At 33.0% G+C, this 17,925-nt stretch overlaps 1 protein-coding gene across 1 annotated transcript in view; it reads right to left on the bottom strand.

The window, feature by feature from the left end:
- Positions 1-17,925, bottom strand: part of LOC118195475 (B9 domain-containing protein 2-like) — a 37,882-nt gene that overhangs the window by 7,502 nt on the left and 12,455 nt on the right. The window contains exons 2-3 of the mRNA XM_085825645.1: positions 8,498-8,586; positions 8,298-8,423 (exon numbers count right to left, since the gene is read on the bottom strand). Of these exons, the coding sequence (XP_085681771.1) occupies positions 8,298-8,423; positions 8,498-8,585 (214 nt within the window). The 5' untranslated portion in view covers position 8,586. The remainder of the gene's footprint in view (positions 1-8,297; positions 8,424-8,497; positions 8,587-17,925) is intronic.

Consider the following 17,925-nt stretch of genomic DNA (forward strand, 5'->3'; position numbering starts at 1 on the left):
TCCCTAAATTGTGGGCACAAGATTTTTATCAAGACTAATATGGCAGAAGCTATTAGGCATGGCAAGAGCTCTGGTGCAGATAATTTCCACCCTGATTTCCTGAGGCACTTTGGCAGAAATGCACTCTCTGGTTTATTGGGAGCTCTACAACTACAGTTGGAACACTGGCATTCCAGCAATTTCAAAAAAGGCAATCATCGTTCTTTTATTTAAAAGTAGTAAGCCTACAGATAATTTAAATAGCTATCGACCCATTTCTTTTCTGCGATCTTAACTATAAAAGGGTGTAAAGTAAGTTGTTGAGGTTAAAACTGATAAATTTCATTTTCATTTCATGTATCCATTTGCACCAGTAACAGTGGAAGACAGCAACCATTCTTGATGAAATCCAACCTCACTTATGTGTGTGCTTGATTCTCCTTTTCGAGTAGTTGTTCTGCTCCAATTAGAAATATATGTGCAGTTTTAGCAGTGCACATTCTGTGATGAATGAAATATTTTCTTTTCGTCACAATAACAGTGTGTAATGTAATTTGTCTTCCAAGGTCATGAAAAGAATGATTACATCTTGTCTGAGTTAGTTTCTCAAGTCTAATAATCTTATATCTCCAACTCAGGCAGGATTTAGAAAATGAATGTCCACAAACCAATAAGTTATCTTGCTGAGCCATGTCTATAAAGGATGCTCTCAATCAGAGATGCTTTGTTTTGGCTGTATTTGTGAACTTTGAGGCTACTTTTGATAAAGTTTGTCGACTCAAATGCATCCAGAAATGACAAAACCTGGTTGTGTGCAGTAATATGCTCTCTTGGATCAGTTTTCTTTCACAATGTTTCTGCACCACTTGTTTTGGTGATTCTGTGTCCAACTTTAAACAAAGTGAAACTGGCTTACCACAGGTAAACAGCCCTATTTTATTTAATATCTTTATTGATGACCTACCGAGTATCTTTACTTCTGAAGGACTGACTAACGCTGCCCTGTTTGCAGACGATCTTGCTATTTGATTCTATGCACCTAAAGGCGATCAATCCAAGCAAGAGACTGTTCTGAATAAGTCTCTTGAGAGGCTGGAAAGCTGGAGGACTATAAACTTGGGAAAGACTACTAGTCGATATTTTACATTAAATCAGGGTTTCTTAAACTTTTTTCAGTAGTGACTCCTTTTTATCACTGAGATTTTTTTACGACCCCCCAGGACCCTATAATATTTACAAAAATTTTGTGGGACCCCCTAAGTATTGCGCAAATCCGACACAAGCGTGAGTGAAACTGCCAATTTTTTCACTTGTACTGTAATATACTATTGCAGTTTTTGGTCATTAACTTTAATTTCTAATTTTAAGACATAGAACAATGTGAAAATTTTAAATAAGTAGCAGACGAAATGACAGCGTCCTTGCAAAGCAAGGAAAATGAACGTTTATATTATAATAAGAATGCGTCAAAACATTTTTGTTTTTTTCTTTGTCTGTATAGTCTTATCTTTATCTATTTTCAGATACATTGCGTAAAAATATTTGGTAATTGTAAATTTATTATAACAAGTTAAAGAAATATCAAAATTGCTAAAATTTTTGGCAACCCCCCTGCTGCAGGTCCTGTGACCCCCAAGGGGGTCACGGCCCACAGTTTAAGAAACCCTGCTTTAAATAGACAGCCCTTCACTTCTGATCTTGTTTAATAGAAGTTCTCCCTTGCAGCATAATGATGTTTCAGCTTATCTCGGTTGCATCTTTAATAACAAATTGAAATGGACTAAGCAAAAGCTAGGAAGAAACTCCCCATTCTTAAAAGACTACTGATGCTAAATGGGGATGTTGCAGAGCTAGCCTTAACACTACTTATAAGACTTATGTCGAGCCAGTTTTACATTATTGCAATGAAGTGCTGGTCTCTGCCTTGGATAGTCTTGGGGATGCTTGATGTTTTCCAAAACCAGGCTTTATGCTTGATCACTGGATATGTTAAAACTACTCCCGTACTTACTGTGCATTTGCTTTGTGACCTACAATTAATGACTAACCTGGTTCGGAAGAATGCAGCTATCCTTTATAGTAGACTTATGAGATCCCAAATATTTCTTTTTGGTGTGAATATGATTTTAACAGAGTACGTAATCTAAAGACTAAGAAGGGCTTCATTTAATGCGTCCAGGAGAACACTCCATATAATACCATTAACGACAAGGCCTATGAATTGTTATGTCTTATAAATCCATTGGAGTTTATGGTTCTCGGTGTCAGATTGGACTTTGAATGTGAGGAAAAACGACCTATGCCTAACTGTTCTTCATGCCATCACTTTGGAAGCCATTAACCCCTTAACTGCAATGGAAAATGTATAAGATTCATTTCCCAGTGCCACAGTTTTTCAAACAGGCGTGCGTAGTTATGGGATGTATTAGGGGGAAAATAAGTGCAAGTTTCACTTTCTAAAAACTGTTTACTTTCACAAAATAAAGAATAAAGGAAAAAATTAATGCACAAAATTTAATGTTTTGAGTAAAAGTATAATAAAAATAATGTTTTTATAACAAAAAAGATCCCTAAAATGGAGTTTCGATCAATTCATTTTTAGACCAGTAAAGTGTAAAATCAGGTTTCAGTGTTATACGTTGTGAAATCAGTATGCCTAAAAAAACATATTTCTTCTGAACTGGTTGAATGCCATGATTTTGTTCTTGATTTTTTGTTTGCAAGGTGTTGGTTCATATACTCGTCTACAAAACGGTTAGTTTCAGTTACAATATGAAGTATGAACAGTTCATCAAAAAAGATAAATGGGTTTGAAACATCCATTACATCTTTCTTTATTCCTGGAACCTACTACAAAAAGTAAATGAAAACGGAGGACACAGAATTAAAAAAAAAAAAAAATATGTTTTACTCAAACAACACCAGCAAATACCGTACAGTCATTACTTTCACCACTTTAGACACACCCCTCTCTCCAATTTCTCCCCACACTTTTCTGAAATAGTATCATCCTTCGCATACTTTGTTCAAGGTCATTGTGTTGTTGTGAAATGAACTGAAGTAATAACCGGCGCGAGGCGCTGCTGCTTGTGACGTCAGCCTGCGTGCTGAGTGTTTTCGAATGTTTTACGTGTGGACGAACGAAAGCTGAGCTCGGAAGAGTGATACTGTTTTGATGGAAATAAAGAATGATTTATTAAGAATTTTTTTGTCTTTATTCATAATGCACCCAGCCTCGGGTAGAGGCAGGCCTGCAACTGAACGAACTGTTTTAAATATATTTGATTTATATATTTTCTGTGTTCTTCGTAACATAGTGGTACCCTCGGTGGGACCGGGTGCTTTGAATTAGAATTTTCCGATTGAACTTTTGTTATTGAATTTCGATTTTGAATATACTTTGAAGATGGATTTGATCGCTTTAAAGGCTCAAAGAAAAGGACTTAGAATTGCGTTTTCGCAAACCTCAAGGAAAACCGAAAGTGAATTAACTAAAGAAGTAAGAGATTTGAAAATACTTTCGATTTTGAAGTGTCAACTTTGTGATAAATTCCAGAGACTTGACGTATGCCAGAGTGCTATATCGCAGCAAATTCTGCAGACTGAAGATGGAGAAAAATTATTTAGTGATGATTTTCAAGAAGCGGAGAATTATCGAGATAAGTTTCTAGAACAGTGTGCTCAAATAGATGCGGAAATACAAGCCTCTTCTCCTTCAAATAATTCCGAATCTAGGAAATTTAAATTGCCTAAAATTGAGCTTAAAAAATTCAGTGGTGAAGCTAAAGATTACCTGACTTTTTGGAGTCAGTTCCAGAAAATCCACGATGACAAAAGTATCGCCGATGAAGATAAAATGCAGTATTTATTGCAGGCCATGGAACCCAAATCGAAAGCAGAACGCCTAGTCCTTAGCTTCCCGGCAACGGCAGCTAATTATCCTAAAGCCATCGAACAACTAAAAGAGCGCTTTGGACGCGAAGATTTACTTGTGCAAATCTATGTGAGAGACTTGTTAAGCCTAGTGATGAAGAACGCTGTAACCGGAAGAGCAAAAACGGATCTACCCTCCCTGTATGATGAACTAGAAGGAAAATTGCGAGCGTTGGAAAGTTTGGGAAGAACCCAAGAAAAATATGGGGATTTTTTGACCCCCTTAGTGGAAAGTTGCTTACCAGAAGAAGTACTGATGGCATGGGAAAGAAGCAGAAATCACGACTCCATTGAAACTAAAGGGAATCGATCTTTGAAATATTTAATGAATTTCTTAAAACAGGAAGTTAAGGGGGAAGAGATGGTTCTCCTCGCAAGAACTGGTTTCGCTTCCCAACAGAACCATCGAAAGAAAGATTATAACCACGAACAGGTAAAGCAAAATGATCCCGTAACAGCATCAGCTCTAGTAAGTCTTGAGAATTCAGGTAAGAGTGTTCCGAACTGTAATTTTTGTGAAAAGAAACATTTTAGTGAAAAATGTTACTCTGCAAAAAAAATGACTTTAGCTGAAAAACAACAATTGTTGTTGAAAAAAGGTGCTTGTTTTTCTTGTCTGAAAAGAGCGAGTCATATTAGTAAATTTTGTCCTTTCAAAGGTAAGTTAAGTTGTTCTATTTGCAAAAGTTGTAATCATTTTGATGTAATGTGTAATCAAAAGCTAAAAAATAATGATCAGATAAATGTTTCAAAAGAGAGTTCTCTTTCTAACTGTAGCAGAAGCGAAACTGTATTTTTGCAAACGCTTTGCGTTCGAATTCGGTGTCAAGGTCGCGAGAAAATTATTCGCTGCATAATTGATAGTGGAAGCCAAAGTAGCTACGTTAGTGAAAATATGATGAGTCAGCTTAAAGCATCTCCACTTCGGGAGGAGACAGTTATACATGCACTGTTTGGGGGGGACGAAACGAAACCTAAACAACATGAAGTGTTTTCGGTCGAGGTCAGCAATTTAAAAGGAACATTCGCATGTAGTTTTGAGGCATTATCGGAAAAAAAGATTTGCGGTTTTATTCCTAAGGTTAAGGATAAAGAGATTTTGAATGAATTAAAAGAAAAAGAAATCGAATTTTCGGATCCATTGCGAAAGGAAATTGAAATTAACCTTTTAATCGGAGCAGATGTTATAGGAAAGTTATTGACGGGAAATTCTATTGAATTACAGTCCGGGGTAACGGCTGTCGAAACGAAACTTGGATGGACGGTATTTGGCAAACGAAATTCGGGTGAAAAGGATAATATTTTGAAAACATTTTCAATGCATGTCAGGAGAATTCCTCTGAATGAGTTATGGGAACTTGAAAAAATAGGAATATGCGCTCCAATCGAAACTGTTAAAATGAATGAAAGTTTTAATTTATCTGAATTTGAGAACAAAATGAAAATTCTTCCAAATGGAAGATATGAAGTAGAACTTCCGTGGAAATGTGATACGACACATTTAACCGATAATAAAGAATTATCCTGGAAAAGGTATCAAAAGATGATCTATAAACTCAGATGTAGTAAATTTTTCGATGATTATCAAAATGTGTTCAAGGAATGGGAAAGGTTGAATATTATTGAACGCGTACCAGAAAACGAATTGAATAATGAATGTCATTATTTGCCGCATAGGCCTGTAATCAAATTAGGAAGTGAAACCACGAAAATTCGTCCTGTTTTTGACGCTTCTGCATCTGAGAAAGGGAGACTCTCTTTGAACGAATGTTTGTGTAAAGGAATAAATCTTATTGAATTAATACCTGATATTATAGATCGTTTTAGAATGTATCCGATTGGTATTAGTGCCGATATTGAAAAGGCTTTTTTAATGTTATCCGTCGCATCTAAAGATAGAGATTTTCTCAGATTTTTTTTCCCATGCAATGAAGAGAAATTAATTTATAGGCATTGCAGAGTTGTGTTTGGAGTTTCTTCGAGCCCCTACTTGTTGAACGCATCTATAATGCATCTATTAGAAAACTGTCCACGTCAATATAGTGAAGTTGCTCAAAAATTGAAATCGTCATTTTATGTGGATAATTGTTTATCTAGTGTTTTTAGTATTGATGAACAGTTTATGTTTATTGAACATTCCAAATTAATCATGTCAAATGGATGTTTTAACTTGCGCGGTTTTGAAAGCAATGTGGCTGGTACAAATGTTGACAAACATTCAGGGGATACTTCCGTTTTGGGGGTAATTTGGAATTTGGATAATGATACGCTGAGGTGCTGCACAGACGCAGAGGAATCTAATTCTAGTGCTGGGTGTACGTTAAAAAAGGGTATTGCACCTGATAAAATGGTGATGCAACAATATTCCTCCTCTGGACGACTTGTAAAAGTTCGAAAAAGACTTGATCTTTTAAATAATGTTTGTTATGAGTTTGAGACTCAACCTGAGTCTCAAGGGGGGGGAGGATGTTGTGAAATGAACTGAAGTAATAACCGGCGCGAGGCGCTGCTGCTTGTGACGTCAGCCTGCGTGCTGAGTGTTTTCGAATGTTTTACGTGTGGACGAACGAAAGCTGAGCTCGGAAGAGTGATACTGTTTTGATGGAAATAAAGAATGATTTATTAAGAATTTTTTTGTCTTTATTCATAATGCACCCAGCCTCGGGTAGAGGCAGGCCCGCAACTGAACGAACTGTTTTAAATATATTTGATTTATATATTTTCTGTGTTCTTCGTAACAGTGTGTTGCATTACAAAGCTTTGCGAATAATTTTACGGCAAAGCAAATGATAGTATATTGGAAGGGCGTATATATACGCCCAGGGCAGTTAACGCATTGGCTGAGCAAGGCATATATATACGCCTGCGGCAGTTAAGGGGTTAATACTTACTAGCCTCCTGGTGAGTGGCTTCATATCTACACCACTGGCGTAGCTAAGGGGGAACAAGAGAGTGTATGATGCCCTGGGTGCTGCTCGCAGAGGGGTGCCAAATGGTCTCCAAACAAGATTTTCATCATATCACTGTGTTTTTTTTGGGGGGGGAAGAGGCGCCAAAAAGGTATTTTGCCCCGGGTGCCAGTTACGCTTGCTACTCCACTGATCTACACTGATGGTTCATCTTTTGGATCTTCCCCAGCGCGCTGGTTTCTTCTGCGATCTGTTTTCCTTTTACCTACATGTTGGCTCTCATACAACGCATTTTGACTGTGAATTCAAGGCCATCCATTTAGCCCTTCAACAGCTTTCTGCCCATCTCTCGTTTCTTGATAAGGATGTAATTTTATCAGACTAGAGTTCTGCTCTTTAGGCCTTAGCAAGTAACCTAGGAAAACAAAGTGCTTGTATCCAGAGCTGCAGGGAGCAGTTGAGAAAAGTTCAGACAAAGATTGCTTTCCAGTGGGTGCCATTGCCATCACATTGTGGCCTTTGGGGAAATGAGATGGTGGAACTTTTGGCAAAAAAAAGGTATGGATATTCTCCAAAGGTCTTCCAAAGACTTAGCTCTTCACTCTGCTAAACATGAAATTAATAGGATTTATAAAATATACTTTCATAATGCTGCTGTTAGTGCTTCTGAAAATAAATCAGTTTGGACTGTATTGTAAAGAAGTATTTGAGAGTTCGTCGCCTAATGGCCTGATGGTCAATGGCCAAGCATTTGATAAATAATAAAATAATAATAAATAAAAATGTTGTTATGTATTCTGTATTACACAAATCCCAACACAGCCTCCAACACAAAACATTATGAATAAACATAATTTCTGAATAAAAAACGACATCTCAGTTCTACTTTTTATACTGTTTTGAAGTGCATTAAAATTGCTCATAACATATGCATGCTATGAAATGCTAATCATTTGCATATCCTAGCATGTTCTACCTTTCATGGAAATTTCATGTTTGTTGTGTACTTTCTTCATGCTGTAGCAAATTCTAATAGCCAGTAGTTTAACATTCAAGGAGGTAAGCATTTGTTATTTTCAGAGTTAAAAATAAATAATGACCTTGAACATATTAAGCACTAATTTATGATATATATATGCACATGTGTGGAAAGAAAGATACATATCAAATACAGCATAATAATCTGACTTTTGATAATATACATATGCATTTTATCATTAACAATTTTAAATTTCCCCTTGTTCTACCTAATTTAATAAGTAACTTGTAAACAGAATGTTGTATATTATGCAAAATTTCTGAGTATCAAATTTATTTATTTTAAAATTTTTCAGGATAAGTAATTTTTGTGATTTTCAAAACATGACTTTAAAACAAACAAGGTGTTCACCATTCATTATATGCAATATGTTATGTGCACATATTCACTGTGCAATATGTTATCTGCAGAATTAATAGCTATACCAATTGTCTCACCTTGAATCCCCTTTGTAGCATAATGCACATCAACTGGATGGCTCCAGTAACAAGTTTCATTATCAAGAGGATTATCCATTTGTGTTTGGCCTTCTTTAAAACCTTCTATAACTTTCCAGTTTGTCCCTAGAGAATAAAAATATTTAAGTATGAGGTAAGTGGAAAAAGAGAAATGTTAGAATTTCTGAATTTCGAATTACCTGTATGTATGCCCCATTTACAAAATAATTTATTCTGTTTGAATTCTGATGCACCAGTTATTTGGCCTATGATATGAACTTCACACATTCTGTAAAAATCATTTACAGTCTTTAAGTAGAGTAATTTGAATAATTAAAATTTATACATATATATGGAATATTATTATAGAAACAGGGAAAATCTACCAAAAGTGTTGTTTTTTCCCATACAGAACATGCTTACTGTAAGACTTTTCTTAGCACTATGCAAGTAAAAAACAAATAATGAAATCATATTAATGTTTAATTAGATTTATATATATGCTTTTCTATAACTGAATCATACATTGCACATTTAGAGGCAAAGACAGCACCATTCCCTTGATATAATAAATATAGAAATATACAAATTTAAACTTTTTTTTAATTAATTTTAAATTAACTAATAAATATACAAATTTTATTTTTTGGCATAGAAATGAAGGATTATTATGGATTATACAGTCAAAAGTCGTTAATTCGGACACCCATAATTCGGAATGATCTATAATCCGGACCTCAAAACTAAAAACTTTCTGCGCATGCGCCGCGTTGACACATGCGCATAGGCGTTTACGCGTGCGCGTAAGACCCTTTACGACTGCGCATATGAGTGTGCGCAAGTGCAGAATACGTTTTCGCGTGCGCGTTTTATTATAATGGACGTATAAGCTAAAATTATCTAATTATCTATTTCAGTTAATGTTGATGATTGCGTTGTTCCTTAATTTTCGAATTGGATCCGGCTTATTATTTTTTGCAGACTGTAAGAGCAATTTTATAAAAGTAAGCTTAAACTTTCGATTATATCAAATAGAATTTCCGATATATATTTGTTAATATGTAAAGGATCTAAAGCGAAAGTATGTTTTGAAATCCGAAATCTGTTTATCAATCTCACGCTGCTCGGCGGGGGGATCGCCGCGCGGCGGGCGCGTAATGAATTGGAAGTTGATCTGTCAACACTATCTTTATCTTCAGCGCAGATGTTTTTTATTTTATTTGGCTTATAATTCCTTACCAAATGTAGTATTTCATCTCGATATGCTCTGTCTTTGATATGATTTAAAACAAGTTCCTCGTCATTATAATTTGCTTTCGATAGCGAAGAAAGTAACAGAGGTTATTGAAAACGAAAAAAATTCGATTGACAAATTAGTCGGTGTTCTCGACACAGCAATTATAGGACTTGAACAGCGTAACTTTGTAACTGAACAAGAAATTATGTCTGTTTAATAGAATTAAAGAGAAAGTATTATCACATGAAACGAAGCAAAACTTGAACAACTTACATTGAAAGAAATGTTTAATAAAGTAAACAAATAAATATTAAGCTTTTTCTTTTTGCAAATTTTGATACCCTTTAGATCATAATTGTTCTTTATTTCATAAATTACGGTTTCATATTTTTAATTTTAGAATTTCTGCATGCCATCTTACGAGATTTAAACTGATGATCTATAATCCGGAAAAATCGATAATCCGGAATCGCCGAAGTCCCGACGAGTCCGGATTAACGACTTTTGACTGTAATAGAATTTTATATATATATATATATATATATATGAATTAAATATCATATTTAGCTTTTCATGTAGATGTTTTTTACTACATTTTGTTTCTCTACACAAATTTAATTCCAATAGTATTTTAACACATATATCTGAATTATTTTATAAATTTATAGTAATTATATTTAATTACAATCAGGTCCTGTTATTTTGGGTCAGATCGACTGAGGCCTGTCTTTAAAAAGTCAATGTTGTTTACTGCAAATTTATGTGACTGACATGAAACAAAATTATCTAAAGAAAATTTTAAAAAAAAGGAAGAATGTGTTTGATAAGAGCAGATGATGCCATGATTTCTGGAAGATATTTTAAGTCACAACAATACATTATTTAACTGTACATAAATCTGAATACATAAATAATGTGATGTAAAAAACAATGACCCTTTTTACATGAATTTGAACTTGTAAGTATTGCTGTTTAATGCCATTTATAACTTTGTTTCTTCATTCCTAATTATAATCATTCTATGGTTATTTACAGTGTGTTTTTTTTTTTTTTTTGTTTTGAATACTAATTAAGTAATGAACTGAATTTATTTTTCCAGATTCAGCTGCTTAAAAGTAGAGGAAAATAGTTAATATTATTTTTCTGATAATTATATAATATGGTTTATTCCTATTTCTTGCACTTTTTTTAACTGCCTTTAAACTGGATTAACCATAATTTTGATTTAACTGTTGATAAGGTATTACCCAAGGTTATAAGGTAGTGTACTCTAATATATATCATTTTCTAATGCAAATATTAAAATGGCAAGAAAATATTTATCTCTATAGATCATCACAGATTTCTCATATATCTTTTTATTAGCATAATTATTATAATCAATTTACTGTATTTGTAAGAATTGCCTTCTGAATGATAAATATTGAATCACTAAATTGTTGAACATAGATTTTTTTAGAAGCGTTTCATTCTGTAAGTAATTAATTATGGAAGAAAACTGCCTCTTTGTAGTACATTTATTCATTTCATAAGTGTGTAGTATGTTCCAAATAAAATGCCATGATAATCTTTTTAAACTGCAAAATTATTTAGTAAACAGTAAAATTTGAATAAGTTTTAATTACAGCAGAATTCCTGACATGCAAATAAAACTTTGAGGATTGGAATGTTATTTTTCCTCTATTATTTACTTAGATTAATAAGCATTAGAAAAATTTTTTTAATTCAATATTTTGTATCATTGCTTTATATATATATATATAAGACTTCAGAGTTTTATGTAAACTGTGTACTTTTAGCTGTACGGAAACTGGACTTTGCAATGCAAATAAAACCACAAAGAAATTTCAAAAAGCCTGCATTTATAATTTTATATCATAAACAGCTACATAGTGCTTTTAAAAGTAAATGTGTTTGGATGCCAAGTGAAATAAAATAATGCCAGAATACTAGGACATAACAATAAAGATAATTTATTGTGCTTTGAAATCTAAAAGATTTTGAACAGTGTTCAAGGGACAAAATGGTCATATTGTGCTGAATACAGGAATTGTGGCATAAGATGTCAATTGGGGAAATAGTCACCATGGAGAGCGATGTATTATTCAACACGTCATGTCATACTTTGCACAACATTATCCAATATCTGTCGGGGTGATTTATTCCATTCCTCTCTCAGTGCATGGATGAGGATGTCCTTGTTTATTGGAGGATATTATCGACCAGCAAAATTCCTCCCCAAAGCATAACAAGCATTTTCAATAGGATTCAGATATGGAGAACATGCTGGCCATGCGAGGTATTGAATATTCTTACTCTCTAGACACTCCTGGACAGCAACTGTTCGATGACATGTTGCATTATTGTCCATAAAACAAATTTTTCACTGACAGCATCATGAAACATATGAACATGAGGCAGCAGAACATTATTAACGTATCATTGGCCAGTCATAGTCACAACTGCAACCACATGTAGAGGCATGCAGCTGTTGATCATAGTGTCTTCCCATACCATGATACTGCATCTCGTATACTAGTCCTTTCCTGGATATTTTCTGGATGATAAACAGCACCACTCTCACTCCAGATCAGTTGGTGTCTATAATCCAGTAGCAGACTGAACATGTTCTCATCTAAAAATTGTACGCAAGCCCAGTTTAATTGAGTCCATTCATAATGCTTGCAATATCATTGCAAACGTGCAGTATGTTGCTGTCTGAACAATGGAATACACGCAACAGGATAGTGGGCACATAGCCTTCCTTGATGCAAACATCTGGCTACATTTTTTCTGGAGATTCGATTGCCAGTAGCAGCAAGTAACTGATTTGCTACCTCAATAACTGTCCTGGTTCTTTTTGTCAACAGCACTATATACTTAACTTCTGTAGCTGTCGCACTAGGAACATGACTTCCCCAATTGTGTATGCTACACATTCCATCTGTCTGAAATGATTTCCAAAGCCTTGAAACAACACTGTGGCTGATGTCGAACCCCCTTGCAACATCTGTTTATTTTTCACCCTTCTTCAGTCTTGTGAATAATACAGCCATGTGTAAAATCATCTAAGTGATGTCGGGAATACATATTGAAAATTTCAAAGTTCGTCAATTGATTCTTTCTCATTAAATTTTGCTTTTCAACAACAAAGGTCAATATGTGTCAGATCCTTTATCTCTTTTGTCAGCACTTCTCCTGACAAACAACTTCGGCAATCTAACATTTGCATATGCAGTCCACGTCTTACTGTAACCCATACTTATGCTAATTTTCACATTCCTGCCTTCCATTTTGTAGTTGCTATCACTGCTACTGTCATCTATTCTTAGCAATAGTTTATCAGTGTATTGAACTATCTTGAAGAGAATAATTTAGAAAAAAAAAAAAAAAAAATTAGTGGTCTTTGTGCCGATAATACAAATTCTGACTTTGGAGGAGCTGATAGACATGTAAGGAATAATGTTTTCGTTAAATTGAAATGAAATTTTAACCATGGTTTAATTGGAGTCAGATGTGCAGCACATATTATTCATAATACTGTAAGAACATCAGCTGTTTCACCAGTTGATATAGAAATAGTTAAGGTTATACTTTAATGTTAGAGTAGAAAAACTGAAAACTTTTCTGCAACTTTATAGAAAATAAGTTTTCAATGATACCAGGATATTCACATTCAAGATGGTTAGCATTACAACCCACCGGGATGCAATGCTAATTGAAAGGGTACTCCAAATGTTTTTACCACTGATGGCTTATTTTCAGTCTCAAGAAAGTGCTCATTTTAAAATTCTTTGAAAATCCAGTGGCAAAAGCTTGGCTACATTTTAATAACACTCAAGCTTCAATATTTCATAAAGTTATTACAAAAACTGAAAATCAAACAGCATCTGTATCTTCAACAGATGCTCTGAAAGCTTCAATATAGAGCAAGATAAAGGGTAACCTTAATCCAATAAATGTTTAAAAAAAAAAAAAAAAAAAAAAAAAAAACTTATAGAGAATAGACGTGCCACAATACGAAGTTATTGAATTTTGAGAAGTTAAATGTTAAAAAAAAAAAAAAAAAAACTTATAGAGAATAGACGTGCCACAATACGAAGTTATTGAATTTTGAGAAGTTATTGTTTCATTTTATCAGACTGCTCTTACTTAAATTAAAAATTAAATTAAACTAAAAAAAAATTACAATTCGAAAATAAGGCTAAAAACAATTAGTCTAATTTTTGAATCTGTGAACTTTATGCATCAACAATCAATCAAACAGTGTCTGTATCTGATATAACTTCTTCAACAGATGCTCTGAATGCTTCAATATAGAGCATGATAGAGAGTAACCTTAATCCAATAACAGATGCTCTGAATGCTTCAATATAGAGCATGATAGAGAGTAACCTTAATCCAATAAATGTTAAAAAAAAAAAAAAAAAAAAAAAAAAAAAAATTAAAAAGAATGGAGATGTGTCACAATAGGAAGTTATTGAATTCTGAGAAGCTATTGTTTCATTTTATCAGACTGCTCTTACTTAATTGGAGAACTGACAAAAAAAGTACTTGTGCCAACAGTATTCATTCTAAATTTGATGTATAAGTACAGCTAATGCATGATTGGTTAATTTTAGTTTTAGTTACCCTTTTCATGCAGCGTTATAAAACATAGAAGGATCTTGAATTTGGGAGAACAGATGAATTCAGGGGGAGAGCACCAAATCTAGAATGTTAATTTTGAGATTGTCAATTCTTTTTAAAGCAGCTACCATATTTTCTTATATCTTACATATATATTAATCTACATACCACCTCCACCACAATAACAAGTAATAGTAAAATAATTTATTTGTAAAAAAATATTATTTAAAAATTTATATATATAGCGTCCCAAATTTTGAACTTCAAAATCTGGTCACCTTATATGTGTATAGAAATCAATCATGGAAGTTGCATCATGACATGCTCCAGCTTATGCATCGCACCTTTAACAAATTACTCTACAAAACACTGCACTTCCATTATGCTTCATCCATCCTATTTTCTGGACATAGCAGGCCCACCAGCAGCCAAGTAGTAAAGTTGCTGAACATTAGTAGTTCAGTCCATGGTTTGAATTCTGGCAAATAGGCTGGTTGCATGGGTGTTTTTCCCATGTGTGATGTGTATATGCGCCAGTTTAACTTAGAAAGTCCTCCCTTCCCTTAGGCAGATAGCCCTTGAATGCTATGTGATAGTTGAATAAGCTGGACATGACCATGACAAACTTTTTTCTCTTTCCCAAACTTAAAACCACTTCGAAAGGACACTGCTACAAGTCCAAAGAGGAAATTTAGGTAAATAAAATATAAGTGCTGCACGCCACTAAAAACGTTCTTGTCAGCAGACATTCTAAAAGTGGAAGGAAGTATGGTAAAAGTATATTAACCCTAGCCAAGAGTGCATTCAAGAAGACAGTAGTTCAAAGTTTGTATAATTAACAATAAGGCAAGAACAGCAAAAGTTTGGTCTTTTCTTTCAACAGTCCTTGTATTGTTATCTATCATATTGTGTCTCTGGCCAAAACCATGAACCAGGAAGTTAACAATCATACACTTAAGAAGTAGTGAAATTACTAAAGGATAAAAAAAAATGACCTCAACAAGAAAGAACTATAACTTCAGCAGCAGTAACAAAAAACGAATGTACAAAAAATGTCTTCAGAAGGAAAAAGGAAAAAAAAAAAAATTAGTCTAATTTTCGAATCTGTGAACTTTATGCATAATGGGATAAGATACAAAAATTGCTCATGAAAGGATATCATGATAAAGCAGAAGCAAGCTTTTTCAATGACAATGCCATGTTTCTCTTTAGAAACATTTTAAAACTTAGTCAATGGTAAATTATGAGTAAAACCCCAGTACAGTGGAGTGGCACTTAGAGAAAGTAAAGAAATTATAAAGGAAGATGCCTCATAAAAATAGTTACTTGATGTTTTTATGGAAGAGAATTTCACATCAAAACAAGAACTTTTCTACTTATGATGTCCATAATTGTGCTTACCTTTTTTTGTTTTATACTTAATGATTTCTATTGGTTTTGGCTTATGAATCTGTGCATATAGTACTGTTTTATAGTCTAAATAAGCTACCATGTGTGGTCCAGCAATGAATTAAAGCATTTTACATACACTCCTACAGCGAAAATTATTTCAAATGATGAATAGTTCTCAGGAATGAATTATATTTCTGAACTGAGGTTTCATTATATGCATGAGTATTTGCTACTAATAATTTTTTTGTTTCGTTTTACCAGTAAATACTGGAAACAGTTTTAAAGTTTAAAATGTAATCTAATCAAATTAAATTCATAAGAATATGTAATGTTCCCTAAATAACATTGAGAATGCTACACATACCTTAAAATGCAAAGTATCTGCAATATGATGTGCCAATTTAAATAGTGCTAAATTATACTTAATTAAATTTTGTATCAAAATAATTAAATTATTTAGAAACTTGTAAAGCATGCTGAACCAGCTGTTTGGTCTGTTTTAAAAAATGGAACCCTTATTTTAACTCAAGAATGAATAAATAAATAGGCAAATATATGGCATGCAAATATTCTTCTATCAATATTAATAATCTAGATATTTTCCAGTGATTATTATGTGAAGACATATTTATTGGCAAATTTTTAAAAATAAGCTAACAGATATGTCATATACATTCATCTGTATTAATTTAAAAGCTCTTAAAATATATACTATATTGTTTTCTTCTTTCTGATCATTTCAATCAAACCAAAATATAAAAAATGCATAAATATATTAAAAGCAAATTTACATGAAAAAAAAAAAGAGAAAGCAATCCAGATAACTAAAGTTTTATTATATCTCATTTTAAATAAAAATGATATGCTGAAAATTTATTGAGCTTAATGGCACATTTCTACAAAAATGTTTCCCCCCCCCTTTTTTTTTTTTTTTTTTTTTTCTATTTTTGACGCAATGGAAAATTTTACAAGCAATATGAAATGATTAAATTTCAATACAATCAACATAACAACTGTGTAATTCATTACATATTTTGGTATTATAATTATCTGCACTCCCTTAAAAACATCATGTACCCTTTTTTTCCTTCTTGGGATTCTTGTGCTGAGGGTGTGGTCAATGCCAAGTTTATGCAATTATCCAATGTTTTCTCAACAAAAACAGTTTGCTGTGTACAAAGGAAGAACAACAGTGAGAAAAATCAAGATGTATGCACTCTTGTGTGTAAAAAGATGAATATGGTAAAAATACACAGCACTAGATGCATTGCTGAAATAAGTGTAAAATACCCAAATAAATGTTTCTCTCTAAAGTCTACTTTGGATTCATGCATTCACAACCCCAGTACAGTCACCAACTTCAGTGGGGGTTTCGATAAATCAAAAATTTTTCATATTTTAATGGAAATTAAAAGGGTTTTATTATTATTTTATAATTTAAAATTTAATGAACTGCAGCATGTGAAGCAGTTTTCTGATCATTGCATTTTAAAGTATGTAAAACTAACCAGGTTAATAATAAATAACTGAATAAAATACAACTTACAAAAGAACTAAAAATATTTTAAGAAGGTACAGATACGTTGGCATTCAATATGCTATCAAAAATGTGAAACCGAAACCAATTTGGTTATATCAAAGCTAAAAATGTTCATACAATCAACAACAAAACAAACAAATTACAAAAAAGCAGATGACACAAACCACATAAATTTATCCAAAACCAAAATTCTATACAGAATTTTTAAAAATAGAATTATATCTGAATTTATATCACTAATTATTGTAGCACACAGATTAAAAATATAACCATCCTGATTTTTTTGCCATTTACTAAGACTAAATCTTATTGTCATATCCTACCAGAGGAACAAAACAAAATAAAAATTTAAATTAAATAAATGAATAAATCATTTGTAACATTTTATGCCCCATTAAAATTTCAGTATAAGACGTTTAACATTCATTTTCAAATGTAAGAATCATTAAATAATGAAATGGAAAAATGTGTGACATATAATCTTCATAGGTAGCAAGCATTCTAAAATTATAGGCAAATCAACCTATCTGAATCTCAGGTACCAGATCTCTGAACCTATCTCAAACATGGTATTATTTAGACAATATTTTAAAAATAGGAGCCATGGAAACACATTTTTTTCTAAAATCATTCTTTTTTGAAAGAAATATAGACTATAGCCAGAAGTTACCTTTCTAAGATACACACTATCAAGCTGAAAAACTAATCTGTGAAACCATTGTTTTGAGAAGTGTTTAAAGGCTTTATACCCTCTGTAGAAACGGCATATTATACATAAAAAAGGCGGATCTTTGGCCCGGGGATAAAATAGTAAATAATTGAGATTCCAG

Source organism: Stegodyphus dumicola, chromosome 10, assembly GCF_044657685.1.
Source record: "Stegodyphus dumicola isolate Sdum_Otavi_A_Nest chromosome 10, ASM4465768v1".
Lineage (NCBI taxonomy): Eukaryota > Metazoa > Arthropoda > Arachnida > Araneae > Eresidae > Stegodyphus > Stegodyphus dumicola.